Source organism: Enhydra lutris, unplaced genomic scaffold (assembly GCF_002288905.1).
Source record: "Enhydra lutris kenyoni isolate GAN:26980312 unplaced genomic scaffold, ASM228890v2 scaffoldscaffold35, whole genome shotgun sequence".
Lineage (NCBI taxonomy): Eukaryota > Metazoa > Chordata > Mammalia > Carnivora > Mustelidae > Enhydra > Enhydra lutris.
The window spans coordinates 11,744,440-11,757,700 of NW_019154119.1; the positions used below are offsets into that span (position 1 = coordinate 11,744,440).

Consider the following 13,261-nt stretch of genomic DNA (forward strand, 5'->3'; position numbering starts at 1 on the left):
ATAACAGCTTGAAATGGTTATAGAGGAAGGTAATATGGACTTGGCAAATTATATATTTTTTAAGTTACATTTTAAATATTACATTTTAAATATTATTTTAGTAGCTTTTAAATTATGCTATGTTGTTTTACTGACTTTTGGCTATTATAGTAGAGGTTGCTTTCTTGGAAAATAATTTGAAAGCTCAATGGCACAATTTTTGAGAAAGTTAAAGGTTCCATTACAGCATGTAGAGCAGAAATCTATATTGTTCATTTTAGCAAAAACTTAAATTTTAGAGTGAGTGAATTGCATTTCTCAATCTTAGACATTAACTCTTTATGGCTTACTTGGATAAACCAAAGGAATAGAGAAATTGTCATATCTAAGTCATTTGGGTCACTTGGAGTAAGCCATTTTCACCTGTCAGTTATAAATGATTAGGGTTGTTCATTAGTAATTTGCTTTCTGTCACAATAGGTATTTTGTAGCAGATCCCTTATAGATATTAGTAATTTTATCCTTATCATAGTCATTTTAATAAAGCCCTGTCTAAAAATACTACCTTCCCTAGAAGCCTAGAAATAAGTGAAAATAAGGGGATCCTTTGAAAATGGGGTAGTCTTAATTGTAAGAAGATTCTTGATTCTCCATGAAATCTGCTTTTCATCTCTTGCTTCTATTTCTGTGCTATCCTCATCCAGCAGATGATGGGGTGAACATTCTTGGAGAAATTCTTATACTAATTATATATTGACATTATTAGTGTAGATCTCTTTGTTTAAGACTTTTCTGGACTAGGTAATGAGTAAATATTCTCAGTTACACAGTAAATTCTATGTTAATTGATGCTATTAGTTACCTAGTAGAATGCAATGATATTTGCACGAATACCTTACATCAGTGGCTCTTGTTTTATTTAAATAGTTTTTAGTCTGCACATTGGAAAAAAGTCAATGTTGTATTTATAGCATGACAGCTTAGTTTGTAAGACTAAATTCAGATGCTTAAGCAGTTATAAATTATATGTGTTGTATTCAAAGGTTTTCTTTAAAAAGTTAAAATGTTATAGTTTAAGTGGAGTGGGCCCTATTGAATATGGGACCGTATGTCTAAGGAATCCTGTTTTTTTAAAATAATTTTTTATTTTTTATTAATATATAATGTATTTTTAGCCCCAGGGGTACAGGTCTGTGAATCGCCAGGTTTACACACTTCACAGCACTCACCATAGCACATACCTTCCCCAATGTCGGTAACCCAACCACCCTCTCCCTACCCCACTCCCCCCAGCAACCCTCAGTTTGTTTTGTGAGATTAAGAGTCTCTTATGGTTTGTCTCCCTCCCGATCCCATCTTGTTTCATTTATTCCTTCCTACCCCTCAAACCTCCCATGTTGCCTCTCAACTTCCTCATATCAGGGAGATCATATGATAATTGTTTTTCTCTGATTGACTTATTTCGCTCAGCATAATACCCTCTAGTTCCATCCACGTCATTGCAAATGGCAAGATTTCATTTCTTTTGATGACTGCATAGTAAGGAATCCTGTTTTTAATGAGTATGAATTCCAGATATTTCACTTAAACATTCCTTGTGATACATCAAGATACAATTGATCCTTGAACAACATGGGTGTGAAGCACAGGGGTCTACTTATAGGTGGGTTTGTTTGGTTTTTTGATGAGTACAGTATTAAATGTATTTTCTCTTCTTTATGATTTTAATATTTCTCCAACTTACCTTATTGTAAGAATACAGCTATAGAATACAGCAGATACAAAATAATGTGTTAATTGGCTGTCCATATTATCAGTGAGGCTCCTGGTCAACAGTGGGCTATTAGTAGCTAACTTTTGGGGGAGTCAAAAGTTATAGGGGGATTTCTGACTGCATGGGAGTTCAGCACCCTAATGCCCATGCTTTCAAGGATCAACTGTGTTAGGCTTCCAGTTGGTTTGTTCCATTAAGTTATTTCTTCTTCCTAGAAGATGATTTTGTTTTATTGAGGTGAAATTCACATAACATAAAATTAACCACTTAGCGCGCGCTTCATTGTCATTTAGTGCATTCACAGTGTCGTGCTACTGCTGCTTTTAGGATGGTTGTATTTTTAATTGATTTCATTGGATGTCAGAGTCTTCATTTTGTTGAGAACTGAATCTGCCCTCTTTAACTAATTAAAGTTTCTTCTTTCCCCCAGATATTTACAGAAAGCCTTTTGTGTTCCAATCGCCTTGAAAATATCCGCTTAGCTGGGCAGATGATGCACTGCAGCGCCTGTTCCATAAATCCACCCTCTAGCGTAGCCCATAAAGGGAAAACCCAGTACAGGGTCGGTTATGAAAGGAGTATTGACTTGGTCTTGGCCGCCAGCAGAGAGTACTTTAATTCTTCTACCAGCCTCACGGATAGCTGCATGGATCTGGCCAGGTAGAGTAATTCTGTATTCTTCCATGGGAGCGGGGGGACAAGTCAGAGTACACAAACTCCATTGTTGGTTTTTATTCTTTCCTTTACAAAACATATTGCCACAAGTACAGATTGACTATACTGTATGGGGCACAGTTATTCATTGCTTGCATACAGAAAGATAATTACCTTATGAATATTCATCATCCTTCTTGTGACCGCTTTTCTCCAGCATGCCTTCCCAGTCTTTCTTGCCGATTATCGGTGAGATTGTACATTGCTTCTGTTAGAAAGGATTCATGCGCTAGCCTGTAAATTCAAGTTCTAGGAATTTGTAGCGCATCGAGGCAGTGGCTGTCTGCTTTACATGACTTGTGCTCTGTTTAGGGTTGAAGGAGCTGATTGGATGATAAAGCTCTGAAGTCCCTTCCTGGTGGAAATTTCTGGACTGTGGATTCAGTTTCTCTCTTGGCCTGTTGTACTGGAAATTTAGTGTCGATATTTTTATTCTTCTTTTTTTTTTTTTTAAGATTTATTATTTGAGAGAGAGTGTGTGAGCATGTGGGGGGGGGACGGGCAAAGGGAGAGAGAGAGAGAGAGAGAGAGAGAATCCTCAGGCAGACTCCCTGCTGAGCACAGAGCCCAGTGTGGGGCTTGATCCCATGACCCTGAGATTGTGACCTGAGCTGAAACTAAGAGTTGGACGTTCAACTGACTGAGTCACCCTGGCACCCCTTTCTACTGTTGATTCTTATGAGGACATTTGCCCTTTTCCTCTCTTACATGTTTTAACCATGTTGTCAAGTTTTTTTTTTTTTTTTTAAGATTTTTTTTTTTTTTTTTTCGAAGGGGGAGGGGGAGAGAGAGCGGGCACAGGCAAACAGAATGGCAGGCAGAAGCAGAGGGAGAAGCAGGCTCCCCGACGAGCAAGGAGCCCGATGTGGGACTCGATTCCAGGACACTGGGATCATGACCTGAGCCGAAGGCAGCTGCTTAACCAACTGAGCCACCCAGGCGTCCCTCAAGTTTTTATATATATGATTTATCTTTCAAATTGCTATTGAAAATCTTTTAAGATTTTTATGTTTTCTTTTATAGTTTTTGTCTTGTGTGTTATCCTTTGAGAGACCTTTAATTTCCAAGACCATTATAATAATTTTTCATTTTTTTTTACTACTTTGATAGTTATATTTTCACATTGAAATTTTAAGCCCATTTGGAATTTATTTTGATGTAGTGATTGTGTTAGCTACTTAGATTTATTTTTTTCCATCAAATGACTAGCAGCTAAAAGCTTAAAGGAAACTTTTTTCCCCAGTGATCTTAGCACAGAGAGAACCATGTTTTCTCAAACGATGTTATTGAACTTGACAGAGTTGTTAAAAATAGTGAATTTTTTTTCTTCTCTCCTAAGGGATTATATTTCTATTTCAGATGATGAAAATATCAAATAGAATAGCTTTTGAAACTGGGAGTTGTGTTTGACCTAAATCTTTTTGGCCGATGTTCTCACAGATCATTTTTAAATCTACACTTCCAATATTTCCCTTTTTCTCCCACAAGGACACGTCTTAATTTGGAAAACATGTTGTATGTGTATATAAGGTGACACCAGACTGATGATGATCTGTGAGCTAGATATATTTAAATGTTCACAGTTATATTTAATACCAATACAATCTTACTGATTAAATTATTATGAACTAATTTTTCAATTGAGGAAATAATACATCCATAGGATAAAAATATTCAGCAGTACAAAAAAGGATATGTATTTACAATAATTCTTTTCATTCCTGTTCCCCTAACTTTACCCCTCAGCTATCTTTTTAAATCATTTTCCCATTTATCCTTCCAAAATAATTTCTTCAATGTTACCTTCCTCTTTCTTAAATCACAAATGAGTGCTTACGACTTGTACGTACCTTTCTGGATCTCCTTATTTTCACTTACAATCTATACTGACGGTTTTTTTCAAGAGGGCGTATCAGCTTGATCTATTCTTTTTGATGATTGTAGAATACTCCATTGTTTGACTTTTCTACAATTTATTTAATTCATGATAAAAATTCATCCTGTTGTATTGTAAAAACACTGGTAGTGAACGTCCCTAATTATGTGTGGGCATGTGGGCATGTGCTGCGAGCCTATGTGTGGTAGAAATTGCCGGAACTGGGAACTTGTGGGTTTGAAGGTAGCGCGGTAGTTTTTCCGTAGCTGTTGCACGTAGGCTCGTCCCTTGTTGCATTTGAATCAGCAGCATGCGTTAGTGCTCATCTTGGCTCAGTTTTACAATTTTGCAAAGCAAGGGAGGCCTCCATCCATCGCTCAGTCCCGCAATGCATCCCGGGGCCCAGGGATCTTCATCAGACAATTCAAGACTTTAGCACCATTAGCCTTTCCTGGCCCGATCTCTGCCTCTTTCTAGTCCTGCGTCCCAGCGTTCGCCACAGGCACCTTTCAGAAAGTAAGTTTATTTGTTAATGAAAAGATCTCTTAAGTGCACTTTGTCTGGATTTTTAAAAAAATACTTAAAATACTTGACAGGTGTTAGAGATTCTTGGTTTAGCCAAGTCTCTTTATCCTGTATTCATCTCAGCACTGCATTACAAACGGACTCTTCTTATGATCAGAAAAATGTCCTTTGTGCCGTGTCTCAGCTTATTCTTTTAACGGAGTTGAAGTTGTCACCAAACAAGATGTTTGTTTTTCGTAGAAGAATAACTGGAAATTATCTGAGTTCTGTCTCCCTTTTTAAACCTTTCCTGTATGATTATTACCTTCGGAGTCAGCAGTAAAAAGAGTGTTGAAGGCAGTTAATGTATTTTGCTTTGTAACGTGATACCGTTCCCTGCCCTCGGTACAGCCCTGCACAGATCACTTCGCCTCTCTGAGCTTTGATTTTGGCTTCCTTAGGAAGTGGGTGATGCTATTTGCCTATCACACAGGCTTGCTAAGAGGATTAAGCAAGGCAACAGAAAGCGTCTAGCAGGATACCTGGAATGTAGGAGGTTTTTGATAAACATGTGTTGGATCTCATGTTGTTGAATATAGAAAGGCATCTTAGCCAAGCATCTGTTACTTCTTTTTCCTTTTTCAAAGCTGATCTTATTTGCTCTAGGTGCTGCTTACAGCTGATGACTGACCGGCCAGCTGCCATTCAGGAGGAGTTAGATCTTATCCAAGCCCTTGGGTGTCTCGAAGAGTCTGGGGTAAAGATCCTGCCTTTGCAAGGTGAGTTTTCTATTTAATGGTGCATTACTAACTTAGTATTAACTTACTTTGCGTTGACTCACTAGCATAGTTCCTTTGTAGTTGTTTGAATTAAGGAGTACTTTTGGTCATTTAATCCATTAGCAATAGATCTGACCCTCTGCCCCATTTTTCAAAGGAAACCTTAAGTGGAAACCCAGAGAAGAAATATATCCAACATTTTATCATAAATTTATTTTGTAAGTTCTCAGTTATATCATTAAAAGAAATAATGCCAGTCAATTTTATGGGATAAAACCAAATGGGTATTGTGGATTAGAGTTTCGGATCTCCATCAATTTTGATGTACAGTTTATTTCTGTATTTTGTTTCAGTTGCATAGATTTGGAAGTAGCTAAACGTGATCATAGATGATTTTTTATGCTTACTACAGAAATTCTTTAATTGTGTTGATACTATTTTATTCAAAGGAATGACAGGAAGTTCTTGTTTAGAGTTTAATTACTAGCGATATCTTAACGTTGCACAAATTCTTCTACCTAAGTGCACACATCTGTGTAGTACCACCCAAACAAGCATGCTGATATGCAGTTGTGTGTCATTATCTCCTTTGTGCTATGAGGACAGTGTGTGTCTCCCAGTGTCCTGAACTTTACCTGACAGGTGGGTGGTAGACTTCCTATTGCCTTGAACTCTGGACCTCAGTGCCCTAAGTGAAGTGGGTAGCGTGGTTATCAGCAGTATGCTTGGTGCCTTCCATGTAATCTCTTTCCTTCACTCTTAACCCTGGAAATGTTTGGGCTTGGGAGTGGGGGAGGTGTAGCGAGGTTCTTTCTGTTTCTGGTTTTTGATAAATTTTCATGAGAATTATCTCTCCTCTTCTTCCTCTTCCTCCTCCTCTGCCTCTACCTCCTCCTCCTCCTTCTCTTCTTCCTCCTCCTCTTCTTCTTCCTTTTCTTCTTCTTTTTTTTTTTTTTTAAACTCCTGATAACTTTGGACAGTAGGGTCCTGTTACAGGTTCCTCGGTGTCTTTGTCATGTGTTTTGAGGGTTTTGAGTCAGATGGATCTTAGGAGATATAAGTCATTAGACTCATTCTCACGTTTTCTTGTGGGTTTCCATTATAGTTTTACTAAAAATTAAAGCTCTGCTTGTCAGATAAATTTATTAGACTTGAACGAGGTAGTATTTCTGCTACCTTGAATAGCATTAGAAATAATTTCCACATGATTATACATATCCTGTAGCATCTTAAGTAAGTATGGAGATTGTGCAATTACTGGAAAATTCTATTTCATAGTATCATTCCTGTAACTTTTGAGCCCAAAGATTTTAAAATTGTGGAAATAAATCAGAGTTACTAAAAATATTTTCATTTTGTTCTCGAATGTGTTACATCATGAACTGTCTCCCCTGAAACACATGTTCAATCAAGAATTCAGTGGTGGGGGAGTCCAGAACACTATGATGCTTGCCCTTCTTATATCTCTTCTAAGGCCAAGTCCTTATAGCTTTGACTCTGTGTATATGTGTGTATTTTTTTTTTTTTGAAGATTTTTATTTATTTATTTATTTGAGAGAGAGAGAGAGAGAGAGAGAGAGAGAATGAGAGGGGAGGTCAGAGGGAGAAGCAGACTCCCCATGGAGCTGGGAGCCCGATATGGGACTCGATCCCAGGACTCCAGGATCATGACCTGAGCCAAAGGCAGTCGCTTAACCAACTGAGCCACCCAGGCGCCCCTATATGTGTGTATTTAGCTACTTATTTATTCCAGGTGGACTAATGTAATACAAAAAAACCTCTTCTTGCAGTCCCCCAAATGCTAAAGATTTAGTTCAATTGACTTGAAATAATAAATAAAACTTTAATTTTCTGTGGTGCCCAGTTAGCAGTATTTTTGCCGGCAGTATTCGTACATCATCTGATGGGTTTGAAAATCTGCAACCAACCTGCTACCGTGCGCTTACTTCTGAGAAATTTCCTGACTGAAGTGTGTGTTAAGAAAGACATTTGCTCGGGGCGCCTGGGTGGCTCAGTGGGTTAAAGCCTCTGCCTTCGGCTCAGGTCATGATCCCAGGGTCCTGGGATCGAGCCCCGCATCGGGCTCTCTGCTCAGTGGGGAGCCTGCTTCCTCCTCTCTCTCTGCCTGTCTCTCTACCTACTTGTGATCTCTATCTGTCAAATGAATAAATAAAAAAATCTTTAAAAAAAAAAAAAAGACATTTGTTCTCATGTCTTGACAGTTTTCCAGCTTGATCTATTGATTTCCTATTTAAAATGAATGTCAGAAGACCTTCTAGATGGAAGATGGGATATTGCCTTTCTATCCTGTTTGTGTTTATGCCGCAGATACACTTTAGGTGTAAGCTGCTTTTGTACTTCTCGGGAATACTGGACAAAGTAACTTGATACTTGAACATTCACGGTCCGGGTATTTTTATAGCACGTGTTGTTCATTTTGTCACTTTGCTTTGTTTTAAGGCCGCCTTTGCTTACACTCCAGGAGTTGCTCCTAGTCACCAAGGGAGGGCTAGTGGTACTAGCTATATTATAATTAAGGAGTTAATAGAAAACAGGGACAGAAATATGTAAAAATGGGTCCTTACGTTTGAGTCTCCTACGAAGTGTTTGTGTGTGTGCGCATGTCTGTGTTTTCCCCCATAATTTGGATGTTATGTTTTGTGTAAATTATTCTTACTGTTCACGTGAGCAGATTTGAGATGTTTCAGTTGTCCCTCATGCTCTTTCTGTAGTAGGGTAAATCGTTTTTTAGTCGCCAAGCATTGTGGGTAAAGCCAGCCTGGAGCCACTTACTGCTGCGTAACTGGACAGGTATCTGACCTTGCTTTCTGTGTAAGTTTCCTCATTTACAAAATGGGGATACTAAGAAGCACCTTCTAGAATTGCTCAGAAGTGTTAAGGCCACGTGTGCACAGTGCCTGGGACTTCGTAAGAGCTCTAGTCATCAACTGTCATTTTTGTTACTTCTCATGGAGGTCCTTATTTCTAACTGGTGGTAGAATTAGAGTCTCTTACCTGCTTTCTCATTCTTCCTCTGTTCTCCTCTTTCCACTTGTTTTCCTTCCATTCTGAGTTAGTTTCTTCCCCTATTCCAGAAATCGAAATGATGAAGGGAATAAGGTACATTCTTGACTTGGAAGGACTGACCCTGATGGCAAGACAGAGTCACACTAGTGTCATGTACGAGTTTGAATTCTGATTCAGCCACTTTGAGCTGTGTGACCTGTGGCCATTGTCATGTTTTTGAGCTTCACCTTCCTCAGATGGAGGTAATCATAAAAGATTCTCTAGCCAGACCTGAAAATTGTGTCTGAAGCACTGAGCATTTTTGCATGAGAGGATTCCATACTTAATAAGCATTTCTGTGACTAGGTCAGTAGCAGTAGTAATAGCAATAACTAACATTGATTGAGTGATTTTTATGTTCTAAATATATTTATAGGTTTTTTTTTTTTTTAAGATTTTATTTATTTGTCAGAGAGCACAAGCAGGCAGAGTAGCAGGCAGAGGCAGAGAGAGAAGCAGGCTCCCTGCTGGACAAGGAGCCCAATGAGGGACTCGATCCCAGGACCCTGGGATCATGACCTGAGCCGAAGGCAGTGGCTTAACCCACTGAGCCACCCAGGCGTCCTTATTTATAGGTTTTTATTAATTCTCAAAAATACCTTATGAAGTAGTGGCTATTATTGTTTTCAGCTTCCAGATGATGAAATCAAAGTTCAGGGGGTTAAATAGCTAAACACACACGTGGAGCTAGAATTCAAACCTGTATTTGTAAATAGTAGACCATTCTCTACTGACAAAGTGGTTGTGAAACTAAGGTTCGAGAAGGAAACTCAGGTGTTCTCACTCATCAGCTAAGTGACTTCTGAGTCGTGTCACCTGCACAGTTTAGATTTGGACTTCGGCAGTGGCACCCAGAACTGCCTGTGTTGCTGTGTGCCTTTGATGCCGTTCACGAGTGACCGAAGTTGGTCTTTTGCGTCTGTGGTTTCCTGGGCGTGGTTTCCTGGGCATGGTTCACTGTCTGTGTCTCGTAGAAGGTGTTGGTGAGAGTGTTTGGCATGTGTGTAGCTCATCTGCAGATTCTCCTTTATGCATTTGTGTGTGTGCATGTGTCTGTGTGCATTATAGTTTTTTTTTTTTAAACACTGGATATATACTTATGACATCCGCGGGAAACGAGAGACCTTCAACTATTAAAAGATGCACACATGTTTATCCCTATTATTAATTCCATTTGAAAAGGAATGTTAGGTGTCAAAGAAGACTCCTTTCCTTCATAGAAATATAATAGTATCTAAGGCTTGAATTTACCTAACTGAGAAATTACATTTTGAGATATAATTTAGCATGTCTTATGATAAGCAGTAAGAGAGAATTGGTATAGTGATTGTCCAGAGGCTCAAAAAATAGTAAAGAAATAAATAAAGTAAAATGACATTTGAAAATGACAACTGCATTCTCTTAGAGTCCCACTCTCCAAATTTACTTGATTTATTTGAAATAGTAGTAGTTATGCAAGAATCAGACAAAAAAAAACTTGGAACTTCCGAGAAAATGAGGATCCGCTGCTATGTATGGCTTTAGTTTTCTACTTTGATTTTATGGAGCTAGAAAAAGAATGGTGACAGTAAGGAAATCCACTTACTAGATTTATTAAAACTACAGTTTCTCTAAGAGTACCAGCATTCGTCAAATACAGCTGTAAAAGCATCTATGAAAACCTCAGGCTTTTTATGTATGTGGAGTGAGATCTGTGGTGGGTGTTGTTTTGAAATCAAATTAGAAACATGTAGAAAGTACCTTCCTCATAGTAATTGAATCTGGAATATTGAAGTAGTAATACACATTTCCTTAAAATACATATAAGGAGAAGACCCCAAACAGTTATGGATGTTGAAGGAAAAGTAAAAACCCAATTTTTTGATTGAGAAAAGTTACGGAAAAGTTTGAAGTGTATGGCATCAGTTAATTTTTGCTAGACTGTGCTATCGTAGGGCTCTCAAAAGCCTCAATGACACATGAGAGCAAGTTGATTTCTTGCTTACAGGCATTTCTGCCCCATTTCGTGGGAAATGGCGTTCTCACGGGAGGGGCGAAGGTCAGTAGTGGGGTCCCATGGTGAGTCTCATGAAACATTGGCTCAGAGGTGGCATATGTCACTTCCACTAACATTTCATTGCCCAAGACATCACACAGCCAAGCATAACATTAGTCAGGTGGGTATTTGGGGCACAAATAATTACAGCGGATACTGGGAGTAATAATACAATCTACCAAAGTTAGAGTCAGATGTACACGTCGGCTGTGGCGATGGTGAAGTAAGTGAAGTCTGTATCTGCTTTACGTTTTATGGTAAAGGTCCCAAAGGATGACCGTACTAGCAGATCTATAAATAGCCATCGTGAAGGAGCCCAAAGGATGACTGTACTAGCAGATCTATAAATAGCCATTGTGAAGGAGCCCAAAGGATGACTGTACTAGCAGATCTATAAATAGCCATTGTAAAGGAATCCAGGACACACTGAAGTATTTAGGAGTTAAAGGATAGGATATATGCAACTTATTCTTGAATAGTTCAGAAAAAAACAGACTGTGTGTATGAGTGTGTGCGTGTGTACGTGTGTTTGTATATATGTATGGGGGGGCTTCTGTGCATGGTGGTATGTGTGCATGTATACATGGAGCAAATTATTAACAGCTGATTATTCTTGCCAAAGAGTTCTTTGTACCATCTGGCAACCATTTTGTAGGTTTGAAATTAAATCATAATGAAAACTTAAAAGAGCCCATTCCAGGGGCACCTGGGTGGCTCAGGGGGTTGAGCCTCTGCCTTTGGCTCAGGTCATGATCCCAGGGTCCTGGGATCGAGTCCCACATCGGGCTCGGGCTCTCTGCTTGGCAGGGAGCCTGCTTTCTCCTCTCTCTCTGTCTGCCTCTCTGCCTACTTGTGATTTCTGTCTGTCAAATAAATAAATAATCTTAAAAAAAAAAGAAAAAAAAAAGAGCCCATTCCAAAGAAAAACCGCCATCTCTCTCCTTTATCTCCCCAACACCTGGGCCCTCTACTGCCTCTAAGAAATTTTGGGGAGAACACAGAATGTATGGGAGCTAGCCATGGATTTGGGAATGTACAAAGGAATGAAGGCTTAAAAAACATATAAGGAGGTGGGTTGAATTCTGGTTCCATCATTTTGTTCAGTGACCTTTCCACGCTTTTTTTTCTGAAGATGATGGCACCTACCTTGTCAAGTTCTGTCTTGTAGGATTAATACATGTAAATTACCTACAACAGTGCCTGGCATGTAGGCCGTATTCGTGTAATGTCAGCTGCTATCCTTAGAGTTGCTACTGTTGTATTTCCGGGGGCCCAGGCGCCCAGGTAGTGCCAGCCTTCTTAAATGTTGACAACTCTCCCTTACATAACCATTCCTTCCTAGCATATGTAGAATAATCTTTACTGAAGTTTTTCCCCCCTCCCTTTAAGTGTCCTTAATTACCTCATAGTGTGAACTGATATGATCGGACATGTTTTATTTTCCTAATATCTGGCTTAAGCGAGAAGATTGAACCTGTTTGGGAAAGGGTAGTACATTGGAACAGTGAGCAGTTTGAAGATTCTTACCCTTTAAATGGGGGTGATGAAGTAGAGGTGGAAGATGCATGTTTGGAACATGGAATGGCTTTTGGGGTGGGGGGGCAAAGTGAATGAGGGCTCTGGTGTAATAAGAACAAGTATATGAAGTTTTCAGAGACAAACACTGAGTTCCTTATAATTTTCCCTAAGACCCTACATGGCACTTGAAAAGGTGACAGTTTTCTTAGCTTCCAGATACCGATGCCTTTGCTGTTTCAGAAGGTTGGTGACAAAAGAGCCTAGCCTAGCTGTGTATTATTTATTCAGAAGCAACAATAACTTTAATGTTTTAAAAATAATTGTATCTTTCTTAATTCTTTTTGATCTGGAGGCTAAGAGTTTACATTGTGTTTGCTTACCTAAACTGGGACCGTCATGACATTCCTCGGCGATGTCCCTGGTTACAAGTATTTAGTCTTTCTCTTGCAGTGCGACTGTGCTCTGATCGGCTCAGCCTCATCAAGGAGTGTATCCGCCAGTCCCCCACATGCTACAAACAGTCTGCCAAGCTTCTGGGCCTTGCCGAGTTGCTGAGGGTAGCAGGTAAGTTTTGAAAGCTGAATTGCAGAGGAAGGTTTCCCTGCCATCCTTGACATCATCCTGGGCAAAGGCCGGAATATGTGCTTGCCGGTGTCAGAATGCCACTCTTGACCAAGGATTTATCTTTTCTGCAAAGATCAGCGTGTTAGAGGAATGTGTCCCCATACCGAGCTGCTGGTCCCTCTGTCCTTTAAGCATTCAGGGTGCTAGGAGGTGGTTGTGAGGTCAGGAGTAGAAGTTGGGATTAATATTTGTAATCAGAAAGCTTAAATATAGGGGCGCCTGGGTGGCTCAGTGGTTTAAAGCCTCTGCCTTCGGCTCAGGTCATGATCCCAGGGTCCTGGGTTCGAGCCCCGTGTCAGGCTCTCTGCTCAGCAGGGAGCCTGCTTCCTCCTCTCTCTCTCTCTGCCTGCCTCTCTGCCTACTTGTGATCTCTGTCTGTCAAATAAATAAAT

The 13,261-nt window shown here is 39.6% G+C and overlaps 1 protein-coding gene across 2 annotated transcripts in view; it reads left to right on the plus strand.

Annotated features, from left to right (window-relative positions):
• The window catches only part of LOC111154100 (neuroblastoma amplified sequence), a 333,307-nt gene that overhangs the window by 156,259 nt on the left and 163,787 nt on the right, over positions 1–13,261 (plus strand). For both annotated transcript variants that reach the window (XM_022513484.1, XM_022513482.1), the window contains exons 30-32: positions 2,184–2,413; positions 5,514–5,626; positions 12,696–12,809. In XM_022513484.1, the coding sequence (XP_022369192.1) occupies positions 2,184–2,413; positions 5,514–5,626; positions 12,696–12,809 (457 nt within the window). The remainder of the gene's footprint in view (positions 1–2,183; positions 2,414–5,513; positions 5,627–12,695; positions 12,810–13,261) is intronic.